The sequence below is a fragment of the Metarhizium robertsii genome (assembly GCF_000187425.2).
Source record: "Metarhizium robertsii ARSEF 23 chromosome Unknown MAA_Scf_18, whole genome shotgun sequence".
Classification (NCBI taxonomy): domain Eukaryota; kingdom Fungi; phylum Ascomycota; class Sordariomycetes; order Hypocreales; family Clavicipitaceae; genus Metarhizium; species Metarhizium robertsii.
Window position 1 is genome coordinate 63,213 of NW_011942158.1, and position 22,810 is coordinate 86,022.

Here is a 22,810-nt window from a genome sequence, read left to right on the forward strand (position 1 = left end):
TAAGTATAACCTTTTATTAATATAAATATATTAATATTACTTAATATATTAATAAACTACTACTCTAGCTTGTAAGTATTTGCCTGATCTTACTAGTTTACCAATTGCTAGTAGTATACTAACCTGCGTTGCGCTTCTAGTAACTCCATACTTCCCCATGCTCTATATAGTGTATCACTATGTAAGCTGTGGCCGTTGTATGGAGTTCTCCTATGGAGTTTAAGCTCGGCCGGCCATAAGCGGGTTTCTGTCGTTATCGGGCCTTAGGGAATGGTATGGATTGGATTCGAGCTAGATAGGACGTTTGCTCCAGTCGGCATCGTATTCGGCTACACGAGATCTAGGAGCACCGGTTCAGGATCCAGCATTTTTTTGTAAAGTAATAATCACACCTTATTATACTCTCTGCAAGTTGAGTACAAAGCCCGAAACTCTCTGCCTCTCTATTGCTTGTGTTACTCTTCAGCCCTCCAGTGTCAAACTACTCGTGCTATATCCATGGTGGTCCTTGGTAAATGTGATACGGGCTAACGGCTTCGAGTAACATGACTTAATTCACGTAATTACAGTCTTTAGCAATAAAGGTCCTTGGTTTTCCCTAAGAACTAGTTGACTAAAAAAGTCTATTTATACAAGTAGTCGATGATATTCTTCTGCTCTAGACCCCGTGATTGTAGCCCTCGTGTAATCGTGACAGTGAAGCATTTTATTTTTTCTGGGAATAGCTGCTTTGACTGGCACTACCTTGCCTCAACAAAAGCATCCTTGTCGACCCAGACTAGTTATGTGAGGCTGCAGTATAAAGAATAACGCGGCCTAAGGTGTGTTTCTTTTATTATCAGTCTAGTGCAAGCCTTCATTACAAAAAGCAATTATAAGGCTGACGGAATAGCTATGGGTTGAATATTTTACATGTCGGGTGCTAAACATTCTCCCCATGCGAGTTTTCGTATTGAAGGTGTGCTTCGATGCCGCCCTGTCCTGGCATATAGTCCCATGTCACACGGTTACATGAAGCTGAGGTCAGGGTTGCCAAGTTGTCGGGTAAGCGAGGATAGATAAGTAAATGCCATGTGAATCAGCTAAAATACTCTGCCTCTCGGTAGGGGAATAAGAATTCGTCACATAACAGCTACAGTTGAAGAGACTCGACGCACCTTGTCCTTGTTCCGGCCACTGACACCCTTGAACCATTGACGTCGGCAAGGTCAGGAACACCCGCGCAACGCGATAAAAGGGTCAAGAAAATAAGCAGCTTTATCCGAGTTTCTCTTTAGAACTGTCGTTTGTTACTCTGGGAGTAAATGCAGTTCGGCTGAAAGGAGATTGTGAGAGCGTCGTTTATATCTATAATGGAACATGTTTGACCAAGCGTTGAGAACGCTAATAGAATCCATGTTTCTGTCCGCCGCTTATAACTAGATAATGTCCTATAAGAGATTCTATTAGAGATGTCGTGCGGTGCTTGTTATCGTCCCATCACGCCTCGATAATAGCAACGTGTCGATTTACGGAGGAGAGCGTCATCCGAGACAAGACTGTCAGACGAGCATGGCACTGAAACTTACCTGTCCTCAAGTCACGCCATGGGCTGTGTCTTGTCACACGACATACTAATGCAAGAGTACATGGGCTGGCTAATGCTGCTGTGTCCTTTTCATGGCATAACAGTTATGTAGGGATGCGCTCCGAAAGGCTTAGCCTCTGGACATGTATGTGACGAATGGGAAAAGAGGCTACACGTGTGTGCTTCAGGCATAACAGGCCCGTGACAGAGAACCTAGCAATAATGCCTAATACGGCTTGGAAAATCAACCAGACGTGTTACAATTGACGGGGCTCTGACTCATGTACGAAACAGTGCGAGTCATTAATACAAGGGGCACGGGGCTTATACAGTCAGAGGCGTGTTGCAAACTAGTATATTAGTTGCGTTACAGAAAAGAAGAGCTAGAAGTTCTCGAGGAGCCGGTTACCTGTTTGCATAGTTTATGCCACGCTCAGGGGCCGATTGTGAGGCTTTTATTTGGTGGCGTTATTGCATCGGCGTTAGCCGGGTGCCCTTAAACAGCCTAGGCTATAACAAGTTCAATATAAAGTTTATATTTAAATATAATACTAGTTTATAATACAACTAATTTATAATTTAATGCAACTCATTTATAATATAATGCAACTTATTTATAATTTAATGCAACTAATTTATAATTTAATGCAACTAATCTATAATTTAATGCAACTAATTTATAATATAATACGAGTAATTCGCACTTTCTTAGAGAGCAAGTATAAGTTCCTGAAAAACCTATATAAGAAGCAAATACCCTTAAGATTTTATTTTTTATAAGAAAATTCAAACACAACTTTTTTTGAACTCTCTATATTATCATCAAGTTCAATATGCAGCTTCTCTCTGCACTTCTTACCATGTCGCTTAGCGGCTTTGTTCTCGCTGCCCCGATTGTAAGTTTTTATTTTACATAACTAAAAAATTACTAATAGTAACCAACTTTTAGCGGAGTACCGGAGTTCCTGGTAATGACCGCAATAATAGAACTCCTCACACAAACGGGCCTAATGGAGTTAGTCCCGGCAGCCACGGCAAAAAAGTCATTCCCACTACTCCGGATACAATCATTTTCCCCGTAGATGATTTCAAAGTATAGCTGTGGAGAGGGCTTATCCATGGGATCTATAAGAAGGCTAGGTTCGATCCCAAACGGCGCTATTGGTACGGTATCTTGGCGTGGCATATCTAGTTGTCTGATTATATTGCGTGCGGCAACACATGGACTGGGCTCTGTACTTTACCACTATTATACCTCAAGTGCTCAAAAAATGATGCGGCTGGGCTGATACCCACCGCGACCTCGTGTGTGCAGCATCGCCACCTTGCAATTGATGTCAAAGCCGGCCAGAACTCGCCGCAGGCGGCCCCTGGAGGGTGCAAGCTGAACATTGAATCGAGTTATCCTCGCCCGCTTTGCCTATCCCTAGGAAAACTCGTTCCTTGGCATTATCATCTTGTGATTCAAGGCTGCAAGTATCTCTGTTACTACGGATAAGCACATCCGGCAGCGTTCCCGATCGGACAATATTGCAGGCGCCCGCACCGCCATTCTCCTATCCCACGGTACGTCAGAGCCAACAAGACGCTGGAAATACTTCTTGTCGACCCTCACACTACTTCATAGACGAAGCAAGGGATTTGACTGGCCCCTCGCTGTTTTTGGGCTGTTATATCCAGAGTGAATACAGCAGCTTACTTGCAGGCCCAAATAGCGAGGAGTGAAGTCATGTCGTCGAGGGTCTTGAATGGAAAGGTTACTCGTGCCATTTTTGGTTCACAATCACTTATTTATTCATTTCCATGGCTCTTGTCACTTCAGAAGCTCCTGGCGTACACTAATATGCTGGTAGGCTTTAGCCCAATTCCAGTGACCGCGGCTAATCTTGATGCAGACGGACATGCTGTTTCTTTGCGCGGGAACTCGATTATTCCTCTTCAGAACCAAAACATTATGCAGCCTCTAACAGGGCACAGATGGCCTTGCGACGCCACGCAGCGACAGCATACCACAATGGCGATCGGCCCTGGGCATCTTGCCGCTTCGCGTCGACCCTCGCATCTGCCAGGAGTAACTTCAAACATCCAGAGTACCAAGCACCGGCCGCATGAGACACAGCTGTCCGTCCGTCGCTGTCCACAGCATTGACATTAATGCCCGGGGATTCAAGCAGCATCTTTATAGTTTCTTCTTGGTCATGCATGCCCGCCAACATAAGGGGTGTCTTCCCATCTCCATCCGCTTGGTTGACATCTGTGCCCTTTTCCAGAAGCATTTGTATCGTCTCTATGTGCCCGTTGGCAGCGGCTTGAGAGATGAGACTCTGATCACCAGTCTCCGGCGCCTTCTCCTTGCTGAGGAGCTCTTCAACCAGTACAGTCCTCCCCGCGGATGCCGCACTAGACAGAATAGAAGCATGAGACACTTCAATCTCGGTTTTTGCCAAAGCCGTGATGACGGCTCTCACCGTCTCATCGGACCCGTGCTCCATGGCATGCTCAACTAACTCCAAGGGAGAGTATATGTCTTTTGCCAAGTGAGTGGGAATGAGCTGCGAGATGACCTGCGGCTTGTCAAGCTCAACTGCCTCTTTGAGAAGTCTTTCGATTGACGTGACGGTTGGAACTTGATCCAAGTCCCCTGTGATAAGCATATAGACAATAGCCCATTTCCGTTCTTCGCGCCTGTGCCAGTCGAAGCAGGGCCCATCCAGCTCGGAGAACTCGCGTAGTGCCCAGTCCAGCGGTGTCCGTCCAGCTGCACATTTGGACATCTTGTCAACTCGCCGCGTTTCGAGGAGCACACGCACGACATCGTCGTAGGCCCGTTCAGCTGCAAGAGATAGAGGGGTCCTCTTATTTTTATCCATGTGTTCGACGTCGACTCCTAGGGCAATAAGCCGAGAGCATACAGCGGCCGAACCGGAACCTGCAGCCCATGAGATGGGAGTCCGGCCATTCTTGTCCGCAACGTCGGCAACAGAAGTGTCGGCGGCGCTCAACAGCTCAAACGTCGGCGCCGACGACGTCGAATGAATGCAGGCGTATGACAACGGTGTCCGTCCATTGTCAGCGGCCAGAGTCACTTTGATCCCGGGTCTCCCCAGTAGCAGTTCTATTGTCTGGTCCGAGCCGCCGCCTGCGGCATGTGAAAGTGGCGTGCGCCCAGTTTCATCGGCACGGTTGACGTCCACGGCAGTATTCTGCAGAAGCAACTTCACAATGGCGACCCGGTCCAGCTCCGCAGCGTACGAGAGCGGTGTTCGGCCGGATTTGTCTGGCTCGTCAACGGGAACACCCATTTTCACGAGAAGAGGGAAAATTTCACCGTTATCCGCCATGGCTGCGTGGTGGATGAGATTCCGACCCTGCTTGTCCACGTGTAGCGCGTGTGTTGTCGCCATGAGCGTTCGTGTCACTGATGACATATTGGACTTGACCGACCACAGTAAAGGGGACATGCCCATGTTATCCAGGGCAGTACCATCTATCCCGCTCTGTCTTGCCAATGTATGTGCGGTATGAACATCTTTACTCTGTATAGCTGATAAGAGCGCGTCTTGTTTACCACTGTCAATGGCTCTCGGGACGGGCTCATCATGCTGGTGAACTGCCTCCGCGCTCTTTGTCCCCTGCGTCATGCTTGATTTTACCAGCGCATTGCAAGAATCAGCAGGCATTTGCGTATCCATACCCGCGTCATCATCACCAGCGGGGGCGGAAGATGTCTCGGACTGAGCTTCATCTCGTTCTTCGCTCAAACCTGCTTGCCGTAGCATCTCGGCAATGGTTTCATGTCCTCCCTTGATCGCATATGCGAGTGCATTCTTTCCTGCATCATCCTCACTTTCCAGATGATGATCCTCCCTCGCCAGCAAGATTCGGACTATGGATTCGTAGCCTTTTGCAGCGGCAAACATCAACGCCGTTCGCGCATACATGTCCTCGGCCAAGTCTGCGGTAAAGCCGGCTTTCAGAAGCATATCCAAGATTTCACCGTTACCACTCTTGGCCGCGAGCAGAACTGGTTGTGGATCGTCTTCCCATGCTGATTCGTAGAACATGTCCATGCCATGCTGCAGTAGGGTCTTGACGGCGGCCTCATCCCCCCGGCGGACCGCGTGATTCAATGGCAAGACAATGGAAGCGGTCGAAGCCATGGAGCAATCATCTGAGTTGTTGTCTGAACCCTCCTCACCGTCTCCTTCATCTGAACCCTCCTCCTGCTGCTCCTCGTCTTCCCCTTTTGATGACTCCTCAGGAGCCTCCGCCGTCACCAACTCGCAAGCTGCATCAATGTGTCCCTTCTCAGCGGCGTACGATAGAGGAGTTCGACCAGAAGCATCCTCAATCTTCCACTCTGCTCCATACGCTATGAGCTCCTTGATCACATCGACGTGGCCTTGGATGGCAGCCCAGAAAATAGGGGTCCTCCCCAAGGCATCGACAGCCTGATAGCTTGCAGCCTTATTCAAAAGCCCCGAGACGGCATCAATTTCACCGCGTTCGGCTGCGTATGAAAGCGGCGTCCGACGGTTGGCGTCTTCCAATTCCAGGACCGAAGAAATTCGGTCAGACATGGCAGTAGTCATATCCCGCCAAGTTGGGCAACCCTGCTCGAGAAAACAAATGGACTCGAGGAACAGTTATTCGGGTCAGAAGCGGACAGAATGGCCGTCACAGGATAGCAGGTACCTTGGCTAGATGACCAGAGATATAATTGAAACTGATGAAAGCGGTGCTTGATCAAGCGACAAAAGAGAGAGGATTGAATGGCCTTTTAAAGGGGCGGCTAGCTCCACAGAGTCCACACATCCAGGCTCCCACCGGAGCCGCTGCCTGTTTAAGCGGACCGAATCTTTTCTGATTGGCCGACATGGAGTCTGGTCCATTAAACGACTCATGCTTGACGATGCTTAAACTGAGACGGGTTGCCAGTTGACCCTTAATTGTTCACGGAATATAAGGGGTCATAATTGCTCAGTAAGAGAGCGCGTTCTTCTTCTTGACATATTCATAAACAGGCTAGTATCTTTGCTAAGCAATGTCTCGTACTAGAGAATAAATGCCATGGGCTGGAATTGACTTGTGAATAAGTGGGTTCGACGGACAAGCTGTCGGACTCGGCCGAGTGTTGAAACGCGTAAGAATCAAGACAACAAGTAAAATACAAATGGCACAAATATGAGTATATTAATTGATTGATAAATAATCTGTCCCTTTTCCAGCTGAATGCGCCTTTTGCCACGTGGGTGCTGTCGATCTACTGACCCAGGTTCGGTAGTGATAACTTTACAACAAAAGTGCAGGTTCACGGGAAAAGGGTGTCAATTTCCTGAGGTAGGCATGTCCATTTCTGGAGGTCGCGACGCCGCTTTTGGAGGTCAATTTGCAAAGACACTGGGCTAACCGCCGACTGGGTCCACTCCGCAGCGAGGATCCACCCGCACAACGTATAAATTCCCCGTGGAATTGGAAGGCATAAGACATTATCAATTTCATCAATTTCTTCCGTTTTCTACTGCGTCTAATTGCTCTATGAATCTGGCTCTCATAACTCAACAACATGATAGTTAACGGTGGCACGGAAATCATTACAGTATACCTGTAGCGGCAGTCTGTTGTTAAGCGGGTCCTACATGGCTGTGCTACCTATTAAGCTATAGCCAGGCGTACGACAAGACAATATATGCTCCCTAATTAAGGAGGCAAAGCATTGTGTGTTTGGTAATTTAAGAATAGTCAGAGCTAACTAAAACGAGGAGTAGAGTGCGTTGTTAGAGATATACGCGCATTACTGCTTAGACCTATGTAGCAATCATTGTTCCTGGCCAAGCCCGCGCCAAGCAAACAGAGAATTAGGCTATAACTACTTGCATGATAACCTAATCATAGATCACCATTTATGATTAAGCATTAGAGCCACAGTGTGCGTTTTAATTTGCCGCCGCGTCGTGCAACGCTACTATTTCCTCCCGGCCTTGGCTTATATAAGATTAACATCAGAAAGGGTGACATCCATTAACGTTCCAGAATTATCTTTTTGGATACAAACACCAAGCGATGCCAAGCCCTCTCTCATGTATGTGTTCAAGATCCCAATCCGCCGATAGGTTTCCGTTGCAGTAGTTAGAACCGGTTCCAGGACAAGACATTCTACCTCTATAGGGTTCTCGGCGCCTCGCTCTGCTGTTGAGTACGACAGTAGAGTTAAAATAGTCAGCATCCCCACTTCTTGGGTTTTGATATCCACAGTATCTGGGTTAATACATGCGTTGACGTGCCGGCCGTTGATGCTTAGGACGACATTCCCATCTAAGTGCTGCGCTTTTGGTTCAAATGTCGCTTGAGAGAGGTGTCCGCGAATTGTCAAACTTTGCCGTGAGTTGGCGGCAAGTATAGATATGTGCGCTGTTGCCCTCTCTAGTGAGCCGGGAAACTGTATGTGTTCGTCCAGCGAAGCCCAGCTCCACGATGGCGCACGATACTCTGATGGATGCTTGAGCTTAGTCTCCCACACTGAATAGCACAGCTGTATCGCGAGATTTGATTTCCAGAGTCCGGCGATGTATTCATCTCTGGACCAGTCACGGAATATACTGGCTAATCCAGCGAGAGCAAACAACTTGTCACTCGTCTTGGTAAACTCGCATCGCGAGTACTCTTGCACCAGATTATTCCACGTTTTTAGTCCTTGCGGTGAAATAGAGCAACCTTGCTGGCTCATCGCGTTATGGCCTTGTGTAGAGTAGATAATGTTTGACATGTCGCGCTTTTTAGATGAAACACTACCAGGGATTCCATACGGAAAAGCCTCGCACTTTTGCTCGACGAAACATTCCCAGAAGACTTGCTCCTCTGTGAAGTAGAGAACTCTGGGACAGAGGAGCCGCTCTTGGAATACCCAACCACGTTGGAGTAGCGCACTGGAGAAGAGTTGTCGGCTAGCGTAAGCGTCGTCAAACACATAATAAGTCTTCGGGGGCTTATTTGAGTTCACAACAGCACGTACAAGACCCGGTCGAAGCTCTTCCGGGTCTCTAGTTCGAAAAAGACCTCCGTCTGGGCTATCTGATAAGGCGGCAGCGATGTTGCATAATGCGTTGGCGTAGACACGTCCCATGGTAGTCGCCTCACGTTCCCAATCTGCTCTAGAATCTTGAACGATGCAGAGCGCATCAATCCAGAGAAATCTGACGGCAAATCTTTGCGCAATCGAAATAGCGTCGCGGAACGTGCTGGGAAGGTCGTCAATGGGTCTTCCTTCCTGAAAAGAGTTAATGTTTGTCGTAAGGAGCTGCAAATTAGCGTTTAAGCCCCATCTATAGCTTAAGGTCATATAAACGGGCGTGTGCTGGAGTTTATCAGGAAGTAAATCAAGTTTCCATTTTGTATCACCTTTGATCCCAATATTAATTAGACGTGTTGGCCGCCAGGCTTCCTTAGTTCGAAGCTGCCGACATTCCAAATGACGTTCGTGGCAGTTGAGCGTCCATCGCAGAGCCAAATCAAGAGTGGAGAGGGAAGAAGTCTGGGGCTCCATCTCGGAAGAGAAGAAACGGGGCTCATCTTGTTTGTCTGCCACGTTAGATTAATATATATAAACACTTGGCGACCGTTTCACCGAGGTCGCCATACTGACCGCTCTGTAAGATCAATCTGAATACTACATCCGCGAAGTGCTGCTCATCGCTGTATATAACACTTAAAATTATTCTCATCAAGTTCTCTCTCTCGCTCCAGAGATTGCAAATCATAGGCTTCCAGGCTGTGTCAGCGCCGTTGATCCAGGATGGCTGCCGACGAGACTTGAGAACCTTCCATATAGTTGAACAAATGAAGCATCCGCTTGAGACTGCATTACAAAAATCTTCCAGGCTCTCGTGGTGCCGTTGGAAATACCTCGGTAAAGTAGCTCGATCCTGCGCGGCCTGCTCAGGACATAATGCCTGTTTGCAGCTTCGACAAAGCTTGCTTAACTCCATGGGTGAGGGGAATACAGTGCGAACTACAGATTTCTTTAAGCATGAATAAGTCGGTTCGCCTTCCACGACCAGCACCGATGGCTACTAATTGCTGTATGAAGTGTAGTTCCACGTGTTGATGACTGATCAGCTGGTGAGTCAAAGGGAGAGAGGAGAGGGTAATGGGAGGGAATGTGAAAATGTTGGGCGGGAGTGGCAGGTAGTCGGGACTTAGTCCGTATAGAAATCTGTGGAGCGGCGGGTTAAGAAAGTGGGACATCTTCCCTAAAGGAGAAGGCGGTGGAGCGCGGAAGCCAATCAATTTGCAACGATTGACTTTACTGGTAGAAAATAAACTCACATAAGCTAGATTGGAGAACTTGAATTAAACTAAGTGCTAAGAGAGCTTAAACCTATCATATGCCTATTATAAAGCTACCAAGACCAGTGAGTAAACCTGTAGTACTGTTCGCGTTTGTAGCTAATACACACTTATACTTGAGCAGTCTATTCATTCCTTACTATACAAAGCGCCAAAAACAGCGACAGCTCCCGCCCGATAAGAGGGGAGAACAGCGCTTCCTGGATCTTGTCTGTATTTCACTGCCTGGTATACCGAGCCACAACACCAATGTCTAAAAGGACGCACAGCCTCCGCCGGCGCGGTCCATGTTTTACGCCCCAAACTTTCCTTTCAGTCTGGGGAATAACTTCTCCGCGGCCCCGTGATATATCTCTTTCCTCGCATCATCGTCCATGGGGAATTCGTCAATAAACTTGGTGAATTTCTGGCTAAATGCGGCCGTGGCGTGTGGAAAGTCGCTGCCAAAGAGAAGGTGGCTTTTCTTGGCGAATCCCAGAATCAGGGGGAGCATTTCATTGCTTCCCGAGAGTGCAAGGTCAAAGTAGAAGCTTTTTGCCTGGCTAACAATGTCCTCGGCGCTCATCACGCCACCGAATTCGGGGAGCTCTATCATGCAAGCCCGTGTGACCAACGCCGCCAGGGTACCACCGCCATGAGACAGTATGATCTTGACATTGGGGAACTGCTGCGGGCGCCGTTTGAGGATCAGGTCCATGGCTGTGCGTCCCGTCTCGTGGGGCCAATCAAAGGCAGGCATCGGCAGTCTCTCGTCCCAATACACCGAGTCCTTGTGGTTGATGGGGTGGACGAAGACGACTGCGTTGCGGCGATTGAGTTCCTCCCATACGGGGACATACTCTGGGTGGCCCAGGTATCCGCCCGGGGTGGCATAACTGGTAAACAAGGTGACACCGTCCGCGTGTAGGGTGTCGAAAGCATAGCGAATCTCGCGCAGCACAAGATCAGTATGCTCGAGAGAGGGGAGCGTCGCAAAGAATCCATTGGAAGGGTTTTGGTCACGAAGCGAGGCGCTGTACTCGTTCATGGCCCGCGCGACTTTGGCGCTCTCCTCTGGGTCGGAGATGAAGGTGACACCTGGCGTGCTGACGGAGAAGATTGCCGACTGCACATTCACGGACTTGTTGAAGGCCTCGTCGCTGGAAACGCTCCAGTCGGGGACTTTCATGCCCTTCAGCCCTTCATCCACGCCTATAAAGAGAAATATTAGCCAAGTCGTTTGATATGCGGGTGCCAGCAGAGAACGAACCGCGAAGCTGAGGAGGCATAATGTGGTGGTGGACATCGACTTTGGGGATGGCAGACATGTTGAAGTAGAAACGGTGAGATTGGGCGTGTTTGGGTCGCTAGAGACTCGGTCAATTGATTGATCTGGCTCTGGGCTTTTGTGGGAGAAGTTCTTGACAATGAGATGACGGGAAGGCGGTTTATATACATGGTAGATGCGCTTGTTGACCTTGACGTTTGTACTTCTGCCCGAGGCGTCGTCTCACTTCACAAACGGGGAACAGTCCGATCGGCAGTTGGGACTTGGGAGGTTTCGGGGAACGTTCCGATCTCCCATTGAACCAATCAACTGCCGGACTCACCGGGGTCCATCCATGACGTCACTCACAGACAAACCGCCGCGAAACGTCCCGGCCGCAACGGAAACGCTCCAGATACAAGCAGCGACGCCGCGTAATCTTCCGAGTCGCAGGTGTAGCCAGGGCATCGGTGGGAGCTCTTTACTTTCCTCGAAGTCTGCGGGATGGCGCCGGACAATGAGCATGGCCACCAGCCATCCAAGCGCCGCAAGGTTCGCGAATCATGCAAGATATGCAGAGCCAAGAAGACGCGGTGCGATGGCCAGCGTCCGGTCTGTTCCCCGTGCGTGGCAAAGGGTGCTGCGTGTGAATACGATGACATGACCGTTCCCGTGTCTTCCAACACATTGGCGGATATCAAGGCCCGCTTGCAACATCTAGAGCGTCAATCTACAGCCACCTGGCAAAGTCCACGCAACACGGCAGAAGACCAAGGCCGAGAAAATGACTCGACATTTGCAGACAATCCAACGACACAGTTTCTTTCCGACATGACGCAAGTTGCCGGCCTCCAATCCTCCGCATCTCTGGATCATGCGTCAATCCGGCGCAGGAGCGGCGCCTGGCTTGTCGAGACGGACACATCATCCATGGTGGTCCCGAGAAGAGCTACCGCAGACGACTTGATTGACTGCTATGAGCGATTTGTATACCCCCTTTTTCCTATTCTACATTTGCCGAGTTTTAGAGCAAGCTACATGTGCCTTTGGGAACCAGAGAGGCCGGGCCCGTGGGAGACTCTGGCCATGGAAGCGACCTTTTATGCAACGCTCAATATCGTTTTTGCTTTGGGTTGCATCAACAACTCCAACGTTGAGCCGCATCTGAAATTGCGGACTGCTGAAAGCTTCTACCGCCGGGCTCGAACTCTGATGCCTCTCGACGCCCTCGACAGCCCAAGCTTGGAAGTAGTGCAATACCTTCTTCTCACCACACATTACCTGAGCTTCACCAAATATTCACATCGATGCGGCAATACACTGGCAGTAGCGATCCGGGTTTCCCAAACTCTGGGTCTGCATGTTGATAAAGAATCCTCGTCCAAGAGTCAACTGCGGCGAGAGATGAGCAGGCGGGTATGGCATCTCTGCATTACCATGGAAAGGTATGTGACTATTCCGCCATTGACCTGGCCTTTGCAACCAATACCATCCCAAACCGCCGTACTAAACAAAAATAGGTTACTGTCAAGTCTGTTTGGATGGAGGGCCCTAACTCAACTCGACGGCAAAGTCCCTCTTCCCAGTGCCATTGATGACGAGTATCTCTTGGAAGACGGAGAGGGCGTCCAGCCCACAGCGAGACCTTCGCTTCTTGACTCCTTCATCGCAACGATCAAGATATTCGATGTATTCCACCGTGCTCCAGACATCAATGACGGCTATTTTGCCCGTGCGCTTTGTTTACCTGAGCTTGCCCAAGTCTTGCAGTTGAACGAGGAGCTGGACCAAATCGACGCCAGCCTGCCAGCTCACCTGCGATCCGACAACCACGAGAAGCCAAGCACACGGCGTGGCCGAGCACTAAGCCTGCAGGCAGTAGCAGTCAAAATCAGGTTGACACCAACTCTGGCCTCGTGGCGAATTCAGCATCTAACACGCACACAGAATCCTGCACACCCGCCTCGTGCTCCTCCGGCCCAACATGCTGGCCACGGCTCGGCGAACAATCCTCGCACCGGCGTTTGATGCGCCTCCGTCGCGTGCAGAAGCCACCTTGGGGATTGAGGTGTCCACCATTTGCGTCCAGGCGGCGCTGTCGGCGATCGGCTTGCTTCATGAGAATCTGCAGTCGTGCTGCCGCATTTTCAGCTCGACCGCAGTCTATGTGACACTGTCTACGGCAACGGTGATTATCGCTTCCACGCTGGTGCCCGAGCTGGGGGTCAGTCTGGAGGATGGTGCCGGGCCTCACGGGCAGGCCGTGGCGAATGCCTTCCAGGTGCTGGACGAGCATCGGTGGCAGATAGAAGGGGCGCCCAGGGCCAGGGGCCAACTGGGGAGATTCCTAGAAACGGTGAATAAGGAGAAGAGGCGCCAGAGTGGAGGTACGCTACGTCCTGTCGTGGTCCGTTTCCGAACCCTCTTGTGTCTAAACAGATTCTGATGGCCTTGATGTGTCTAGTGGATCACGACTTGAGTGCCATTCTTGGTCCGAATGCCACGGATGTGGAATTTGGGGCGGAGGGTACCTTTGATGAAATCGACTTGAGCAATCCTCTCTGGAACTTCCAGCTTTGGGATCTGGTTTAGGCTTATCATCTAGCGGCTCTTGTTTGTGCATGGCTTTCAAGCAAGACAGTGCCAGATGGTGCCATGTTGTTCTCTGCTTTAACACCAATGCAGTAGTCCTTATCTACTAATTGCCTAGGATGCAGGAGAATGCCGTCAGTACGACAAGGTGTGCCCTGTGGCAAAACAGCCTGGCTACAGAGGTCGAGTTCGAAGTGGTTGCTTGGCTTGTGCCCCAGAGAGGTGAAATTTGATGAACAACGACCGTGCTGCAACAACTGTGTGAAGCTAAAGGGGGCATATGCTTACAGTCCTTGGCAAAATCAACGCCGCCGCGTCGAATTTCTGAACAGAGGGATTTTGTCGTGGCAAAGCCTGTTCGTGCGCCGGGGATGGAGATGAGAAAGGAGGCAGACCAAGCCTCACTCACACCTCTGAATTCCCCTCTGAAGACCCAGACGATGGAATCAGAGAGCTGCCTCACATTCACTCCGCCGCCCCTCCGGATTCTACACACCTCGCGTCTCATGTATCCGAATGAGTCAATCGTCAGCGTTATTGTGCGCCTCAAGGAGGCGCGGTGGCATCGAGACAAGCGATGCATGTGCCTTGGACCCGAATTACTTTCGTACGAGGTCATAAAGGAGATCTGACTTGGGACGGCAGTTGACAGTATTGCAAGGAGGTAGTGCATCGTTCAGGGTAACCACACATGCAACCGGAACGGAAACAGCATAAGAGTCAGCTTACAGTCGATTTAGCAGCTCTTGGGCCAAGCATAGACTATAAAGAGGTTACCGCGCCAGGATTGTAGCAGACAGCCTCTGTAATGAAGTTTATACTGTGTCTCGATAAGATCAAGTTCCGTCATGGCCAAGTTATTCGGTCTTGTTGCTTTAGATCATTTCCTGCAGCCCTTTTTAAATGCCAAATCTTCCTCTCGTTCGAGATGTATAACCGCTCTTTCGGCCGTCCGGATTTCCAATGAGTAGACCCGACAGCTAGCAATTATGTCAAGTTTGCGCGTTCCATTGAAAAGAGATATTGCTATGCGGGAGTATAGTTTGTAACAAGTATAGCCATGTACCAATAACGCCACATTTTGTTAACATTTCGAGCCAGCGTTGAGAGAGATGAGGATGGTAATTGTGCGCTGGACAGGAGAATAGCTAAGCATGGCAAAAGCTAAGCATGGCAAAGCTTATTGCTGAGGGTGTACAAGGTCTACAGAAGATTCATGTTGCCGTGCAACCCCACGAGCCGTCGCACTGCAAGCTGCGGATGTGTCTGGCGGCTGAGTTCTGGTGCAAATGATGGCGGAGTCCAAAGCAAAGTATGGTTGATGGGGGCAACTTTGGAAGAGCCCTTCAAAGGCCGTATAGCGTAACTCTGTGAAGATGTAAATCGTGATACTCAAATTCCCTTGGAGATGCGCAAGGCAAGGGGGGGGATGGCGCCAGCCGCTTTTTCGTATACGTGACAAGGGCTTGGAAACGATTCAATTCAACGATAATCGAGTAGGGTGTCCAAGGTCCTTGGCTTTCCAAGAAGAAAGAAGGGGACCATAACTATTATATATACATAAAGGGAACGGCTATACCTGGGGGTCTTAGCCGGGTACGTGTTGGTCATGATATCGGGTCCTCTCGTGAAGCTAGAGCTTGCTGCGACCCATGTTTCTTGGTCGCGTAGAGAGTTAGAAATAAACTGTCATTGTTACAAGGAAAAGGCTTAACAAGATGGCGAGCCCAATAAAGGGGCACACCGATCAAGGACTTGTTGGTTACGCAGCTGGAACACGTGCCTGCGTAAGAGCCCCAGGCACGAGTGCTCCTTTAATGTAAATATAGTAGTTATTAATCCCCTGGATCCTCTTGGAAACCAAGGACCTTTAACACCCTACGATATTTCCGGCTCTTGTCAAAGTCATCGGCAATACCACGATAATACGCGGTTCCAACCGCAATCGACCGCAAGTAACTGGCCAAGTCTCCCTAAGCTAGCTTTGAAACGTCCACGAAAGAGCCGCATCTACCAGGTGACGGGCAAAGAAGGGTACCCGGGTTCTTTGAAGCTCAAAGTATAATTCTCAATAGATGACCTTGCCTTCACATACGACCATCGCCGTTAGCAAAGTTCAGGTTCCCGTCCGATCACCCACGACAAGCTAACGAGCGCCGGATTAGTAGTTGGGTCGGTGACGACCAGCGAATACCCGGTGTTGTATGTTTTTTTGCCCTTCTCGTCTCTTAAATAGACGTAAATATTAAGCTAGACCAAGAAAGAGGTCTCTGTCACGTACAACTATAGCTGTTACACGGTTTTGGCCCAATAACAATAAGACCGAACAAAGGAGCCTCACCGACAAAGGCCATGGAGTTTACACAGATTGAACACATGACCGTGCAGAAAGGATATAGTGTCAAGTCCGTTTTGAAGGACAGAGAACCGAGAGTTGGTGTGGGAGGACTACGGTTTGCCGCCGTACTTTACGTCAATGCGTCTGGTTGCAAAACGGATGGTGCCGCGACCGGCGGAGCACAGCCCAACTGCTGGTTACAACCACACCTCAGAGCACTCTCCCCTGGTTACCTACAAGGTTAAAGGCTTGTTCAGTCCGCCAATGGCTGACTTCCATGCCACCACCAGCCCACGCTGATTCTTTACAAGGCATTAATCAGGTATGTGTCATTGAGATTAGGCAGGCAATACTTGGGACGTAGCGCATCAGAGCGGCAAGGAACATATATTTTTAAGTAGACCCGAATGGAAATACGTCCTTCGCTTGCTTTTTATCAAAGATGAGTATTAGCGAATAATACGTGACGATACAAGCGTATAAAAATAGTTGTGCGTAACTCGGATAAAGCGGTTATTCAGTCTGGAAGAAAAGGCGAAAAAAACTGACTCGCTATCTAGGTCTTAAAGTGGGGCTGTTCCCTTGTAATTTACTTGTAGCATAATATTAACGTGTCAAGAAAAGTAATATATTACTTGCATGAAAGTTATATTCCCAGCACTTTATGCTACTAGTATATTACTTTTATGCTCTTCGTTTCACTTATATTACTTAATACCTGTTTAATAGAAACCGATTATTATGCTAATATTACCTGCATTAACTTTCATGCACGCACGTAATTAATGCTAATGCGCAACGTTTTCTGTTGACAAGTTATAATACTAGTTTATATTATAATTAAAATTATGCTAGCTTTACTACTTGTATTAGGATGCGCTTGTATACTATTTGCTTGCCTCTATAGCAGCTGTGCTGCAAGGGTTATCATGCGATAATTTGGTACCACGAGTCAGCTGAACGCTTATAAATTTATGCGCAAGTATATGCCTTAAAATATAAACTGCCTTATTTTACTTTTAGCTTTACAGAACTACAACTCGTGCCACGCTCCATCTAAAGGTGTATTATATCACGCTATTAATCTATTACTGGTAAAAATTTATAAAGAATAAAAAAATATCTAAAAGATGCTCTTTACCTCGCAAAATAGCAACCAATATCTTGACCACTCGCAATTCATCTCTACAACATTAACAGCCCATCCATCACCATGAAGCACTTTGCTGCCCTGATTCTGGCGTCTGCCCTGGCCGTCCCGCTGGGTGCTTTGCCTGTCGAACCATTTACGCCAACATCACAAAATCTTCCCACCGTCGTCTACCGTGGCGATCCGATTCCTCCAGAACAGTATAAAAAAGACGGCGGAATCCCGCCCGACTTCACGGGAAACATGACAGAAAGGTCATACAGTTTGTATTGGCACAATGTTGGTACCGATTCAGACCCCGACAGAAATTTCCAATCGGCTTACGCGGCAACCTCGACGGAATTTGCAGCCGCTGTTTCTTTTGCTATCCAGCACAATCCAAACGAAGGAGGATGGATATATGAAATCCACGCCACGCCAAATATAATTGACTTAGAACACTCTGATTTTGAGCCTATGTATAAAGAGCACTCGTTTGCTGCCGTGGGGGGAATACGCTGGGACCAGGTTAAGGCCTCCATTTGGGTTCCCAAGAGTGTGACGACCCGCAAGGACGCCGGCGGTATCCAGGAAGAAGAGAAAAAGAGGTGGCAGACAGCTGAGGATTTTGGGAAGGAGTTCCCCTTCGCCCGGGTCATTAACGGAGACTACAACCCGGTATACGACCAATATCGCGTTAGTCAAGGACAGCCTCAACTTGCTGGCGTGCCGAAGGGGAGAGGACCAGGGCCACTTGCGAGCGAATTCGCAAAGGGGAACAAGACTTTGAAGCAGCATGCCATTGAGTTTATGAACAAGGTTGGCGCGCCTGTGGGCTGGAAGGGGACCTTTCCACTTGACCTCAAGGCTCCTGTAAGCTGTCGAGCGTAACTGCTACGGCTTTACGATATGCCGGCAGAGTTCGTATCAAGGATATTATAAAGGGAATAGACGCCAAATTAAGGCAACGTGTTGAGATGACGTTGCTTGTTTAGGCAATAGCTATATTCTGATAAATATTTGAAACAAAAAAGAAATAAAAAAAGCCTACCGCTATCAACCTTGCTTCTTAATAGGTCGCTGTCAGAGAGACTGGAGTCTGAAAAAAACACATACAACACCGGGTATTCGCTGGTCGTCACGGACCCAACTACTAATCCGGCGCTCGCTAGGTTATCGTACGAGATCGACGGGCTCCGGTTCGTGCTGGCGGTTATATATTGACCCTTCGCACCGTCACCACTGATCCTTGCGACGGATTAGTCGTTAAATGGCCGCCATCAATATGTCTGTTATCCAATATGCCGGAACAGGCGCAACTGCCGCCGCTGAAATACCAGACAGGAACTCCGACAAACATAACACCATAGATAGTGGTGGCAAATAAAAAGGCTAGGCCAGCGCCTAGTTAATAGCAGGCAGAATTACGGTAAAATCTATTTTGTTGTCCTTCTTTTGATGGAATATACTAAGGCGACTACGTGCGTAGAAGAGGAAAAAGTAACCTAAAAAGGATCCTTTTATAGGCTTACCTTGTGATTTCCTATACTGTCTATGCGTTACTTACGTAACTAAAGCTCCTGGTTACAAATGTGCCTCTTAGAATAGTGAGTGGGTTATTCGAATAAAAGGATAGCTACCGTGCTGACGCGGAGGGCGTAGAAGGCATGATATTAGCTCAAGGTGCCCACCTGATACCAGCCTGGGGAGGATTACGGCTTGCCGCCGTACTTTACGTCGATACATGCAGCCCTACTCTGACCACGTCTATTCGGTTTTCGTTGGCTATCTGCTAATATATAGCTGCCGCCTTATACAAGATCCTGATGCTGCCGAGTTGTCCTAGGGTAGGCAAAGCGGGCGAGAATGACTACATGGATCAACCAGATCTTACACCCTCCGGGGACCGCTGGTTCTGGCAAACAAGATGTGCCGGGGATTGGTAATTGGGGCCCTTGGCACATGTAGCAAGGGCCGACCCGTCACAGACATGCAGCGAGCACAATAATTAGTGACACCAAATCCATTGACAGTTCCTCAGCTGGGCCTCATCTGCTGGCGATGTCTTGGCTCAGCAGATGCAGAGACGGCGATCGTTGCCTCGTCGGGACAAGTGTTTGACAAGTTCTGTCTGTGAAGAGTCAAGTCACGGTTGGCACGACCAGCCGTCCCGCGAGGCACGAGCTGTCAGACGAGCTACATGTCTGATCTGTCAGCCCTTTGCCGTCTTATTGCGTCATGTACGCCGCCACAAGCGCGTATTCGAGACACGGCGGTGGCAACATGCATCCGGCTTTTATCGGCATCAGACGTACCAAGGTAGCGGCCGCCTGTGACAAGGGGTTTAGAACAGTGTTCATATTCAGCTAATACTTTGCTTTAATATCAAAGATCCTTGGTTCTCCTTAAGGCCTTAAGGGCGTAAGACCTTTATTTATATTACAGAGCGGTAAGGGACCTTGCCCTAGGTCTTGTGATTAGAGCGCTTGTGTACCTATCGTCGGGTTCAAGCTGAGGCCTGTGCCTTCATGGCAACGCGTCATCCGTGTAACACCACCTGCCATGACCAGAGTCTGAAGCCCGGGAGAAACACGTTAAGTGACACATGTATATATAGACAGATAGTTGGCGGTAGACTCGCTGCCCCTCTAAGCCCAAGTAGTTTCATGTCCTCAAGCAGATACCTCACGGGCACGGAACATCGGAACTGTTCCTTCATAACCCAATGTCCAGCCAAGAGGTCAAAATGCCTGGGCAACTTCCCCCCTACAGGCCCAGCCTGATCGACCGCGTTCTAGCCAAGGCCTTTGGCATAATTAACAAGGTCGTGCCGTGGTACAAGTTCCCCGGCATCATCGGGACCCTCAACCTCGAGGCAATCAGGACAACTTTGCGCCGCAACAACCTCCACGACGGCTACCCACCCGGACACGCTGTGGTCAGCATGGCCGAGCCAGAGCCCATGGATGAGCGCTTCCTCCACGCGCGAAACTCGGACGGAAAATACAACTCGCTTACGATGCCACGCATGGGCTGTGCGGGCATGAGGTTCGGTCGCCAGTTTCCTCGTGAATACTGCCGCAAGCCAACAGAAGAAGAGCTCTGGAATCCGAATCCTCGCGTCATTAGTGAAAGGTTCATGAAGCGCCGGGAGGGTGGTTTCATCCCCGCCACGACGCTTAACCTTCTCGCCGCCGCCTGGATTCAGTTTCAGACACACGATTGGATGGCTCATGAAAAGGTCCGTCGTGGCCAGTTGGTTGGGGAAAATGTGCGACGTAGGCTAACAAACTTGGGCCCAGGCTCACGACTCGTATGACGTTCCTCTTCCAGAAGGAGACGGCTGGCCAGGTGGTCGGATGGAACTGCTCAAGACGCAGCCCGACGAGATCCTTGACGCCTCGGATATCGAAACACCGGGATACAAGAACGTGAATACGGCCTGGTGGGATGGGTCCCAGATTTACGGCTCGAGCGAGGTCGAAACGGAGAGGCTGCGCACCGCGCACGAGGACGGCAAGTTGAGGCAGATTTCCTACGACGCGGCCGGCGTCCCTCTGACTGGTTTCGTCGACAACTGGTGGTTTGGCCTGCACATTCTTCACTCGCTCTTTGTTCTCGAGCACAACGCCATCTGCGACAGGCTCCGTCGGGCGTATCCAGATTGGAACGGGTACGTGGGCCATTTTCCCGTCTTCTGCTCGGCAAGATTTCCTAACCGTCTGTTTGGCGCAGTACCGACATCTTCGATACTGCCCGGCTCGTCAACTGCGCACTCATGGCCAAGATCCATACGGTCGAATGGACGCCGGCGGTTCTCGGCCACCCGGCTCTGCAGATTGGCATGAATGCGAATTGGTGGGGGCTCGCCGGCGAAACCCTCACAAATCTCGTCGGCCGGCTGTCCAAGACGAGCGAGATAATCAGCGGCATTCCGGGGTCTCCAACCGAGCTCTTTGGCGTTCCCTACTCCCTCACCGAGGAGTTTGTGTCCGTCTACAGAATGCACCCCTTGATTCCAGGCAAGTCGATCCTCCCCGGCATATAACAAGAGGACACATGTCTAATGCCACGGGCCCAAATAGACAGCGTTGCCTTTTTCAACTGCGCCACGGGCGCGCACCATTCGACTGTGCCCATCAAGGACATCATCTTCCACCAGGCACCGGCGCCCTTCAAGACGGGCCTCGACTTATCCGACGCCTTTTACTCGTTTGGCATCAACTATGCCGGCGCCATCACGAATAACAACTACCCCGATTTCTTGCGCAGCCTGCACACGCCCGACGGCCAAGTCCGCGACCTGGGAACCGTCGACATCCTCCGAGACCGCGAGCGCGGCGTCCCGCGGTACAACCAGTTCCGCAGACTGCTGGGCATGTCGGCTCCCGAGACGTTTGAGCAACTGACGGGCGGTAATAACGAGTTGGCGCAAGAACTGCGCGACGTCTACGGCGACATTGAGCTCGTGGATACCCTCGTCGGGTCGCACAGTGAGCCGCTCATCAAGGGCTTCGGCTTTAGCGAGACGGCCTTTCGCGTTTTCATCCTAATGGCAAGTAATCGCCTCAAGAGCGATCGCTTCTTCGCCGGCTCGTGGAACGCGCAGACGTACACCGAGGAAGGGCTGCATTGGGTGCAGCATACCACCATGAAGGATATTTTGCGGAGACACTGTCCGGAGCTGGGCCCGGTCCTGGATCAGAGCGAAAACGTGTTTGCGCCGTGGACCAAGCTGCCCAAGTCCAAGGCGTATGGGGGCATTGAGACAAATGCCTGAGACTGGGGGAGTTGTTTTAGAGTAAAAGTGACGCCAACGTATGGCGTTCAACCGACGTTGCTTGTCTGTAGTTTCAGTACCATCTCGAGCACTAGATTGATAGTTGGGTCGGTGACGACTAGTCAACAGTGTGTTATATTCTGTTGCGCTTCTTGTCTTGAATGTTATAAAGTAAGATAAAGAGAGGTCTGTCACATACGGCCACAGCCGCCAGTAGAACTCACGATCCCGTCTGATCTCGTATGATAACCTGGCGAGCGCTGGATTAGTAGTTGGGTCGGTGACGACCAGCGAATACCTAGTGTTGTATGTGCTCTTATTTTTGTGCCCCTTATCTTTTTGCCATGCAGCTCCATCTCGTTATCCGCATCTTCCATGTTAGACCAGACAATTCAGCATCTTCTTCAACGCTATCGGCTTTTCAAATGCAAGTGATTGTTACTTTCCGTGGGCCTGTACCTCCGTGTAACAGAAATGATCCGCGTGAGAATGATGAACGCATCAACTCTGTTTCGATTCCAAAGAGGCGGTTATTGACCTTGCCAGGTGATTTTTCTTTAGTGGCAAAAGTATGCCATCATCTCCAGTTCTTTGCACATCGACGACTTCCCAGTCCACTATACAAGGCTGCTCAATAACAAATCAGTTAAATCCAATATTACAACATGTAATATATGGTTATTATTACACGGAAAAGGCCTAATAGATCGTGAAGCCTAATAAAAGGGCTTTACATTAATATAAGACTTATTAGTTATATAGCTAGAATATATACCTAGGTAAGGTTTTTAAGCTTAAGTATTTCTTTTATA

The 22,810-nt window shown here is 49.6% G+C and overlaps 6 protein-coding genes across 6 annotated transcripts; 3 read left to right on the forward strand and 3 right to left on the reverse strand.

The window, feature by feature from the left end:
* Nucleotides 1–3,519: 3,519 nt before the first annotated feature.
* On the reverse strand, nucleotides 3,520–6,147 carry MAA_10139 (Ankyrin repeat protein; the record flags this gene model as incomplete). Its single annotated transcript, XM_007828137.1, has 1 exon — nucleotides 3,520–6,147. The coding sequence occupies one exon, from the start codon at nucleotides 6,145–6,147 to the stop codon at nucleotides 3,520–3,522; it is 2,628 nt and encodes an 875-aa protein (XP_007826328.1).
* Nucleotides 6,148–7,553: 1,406 nt separating this feature from the next.
* Nucleotides 7,554–9,110, reverse strand: MAA_10140 (heterokaryon incompatibility protein; the record flags this gene model as incomplete). Its single annotated transcript, XM_007828138.1, has 1 exon — nucleotides 7,554–9,110. One exon carries the CDS (start codon nucleotides 9,108–9,110, stop codon nucleotides 7,554–7,556), a length of 1,557 nt encoding a protein of 518 aa, XP_007826329.1.
* Nucleotides 9,111–10,205: 1,095 nt separating this feature from the next.
* Nucleotides 10,206–11,220, reverse strand: MAA_10141 (amidohydrolase family protein; the record flags this gene model as incomplete). The annotated part of the gene is made up of 2 exons (XM_007828139.1): nucleotides 10,206–11,104; nucleotides 11,163–11,220. The coding sequence occupies 2 exons, from the start codon at nucleotides 11,218–11,220 to the stop codon at nucleotides 10,206–10,208; spliced, it is 957 nt and encodes a 318-aa protein (XP_007826330.1).
* A 443-nt stretch (nucleotides 11,221–11,663) lies between these two features.
* MAA_10142 (Zn(2)-C6 fungal-type DNA-binding domain protein) lies at nucleotides 11,664–13,751 on the forward strand (the record flags this gene model as incomplete). Its single annotated transcript, XM_007828140.1, has 4 exons — nucleotides 11,664–12,604; nucleotides 12,680–13,054; nucleotides 13,107–13,546; nucleotides 13,624–13,751. The coding sequence occupies 4 exons, from the start codon at nucleotides 11,664–11,666 to the stop codon at nucleotides 13,749–13,751; spliced, it is 1,884 nt and encodes a 627-aa protein (XP_007826331.1).
* Nucleotides 13,752–17,302: 3,551 nt separating this feature from the next.
* On the forward strand, nucleotides 17,303–18,109 carry MAA_10143 (Heat-labile enterotoxin, A chain; the record flags this gene model as incomplete). The annotated part of the gene is made up of 1 exon (XM_007828141.1): nucleotides 17,303–18,109. One exon carries the CDS (start codon nucleotides 17,303–17,305, stop codon nucleotides 18,107–18,109), a length of 807 nt encoding a protein of 268 aa, XP_007826332.1.
* Nucleotides 18,110–19,964: 1,855 nt separating this feature from the next.
* On the forward strand, nucleotides 19,965–21,998 carry MAA_10144 (heme peroxidase; the record flags this gene model as incomplete). The annotated part of the gene is made up of 4 exons (XM_007828142.1): nucleotides 19,965–20,459; nucleotides 20,521–20,891; nucleotides 20,954–21,208; nucleotides 21,308–21,998. 4 exons carry the CDS (start codon nucleotides 19,965–19,967, stop codon nucleotides 21,996–21,998), a joined length of 1,812 nt encoding a protein of 603 aa, XP_007826333.1.
* Nucleotides 21,999–22,810: the final 812 nt, after the last annotated feature.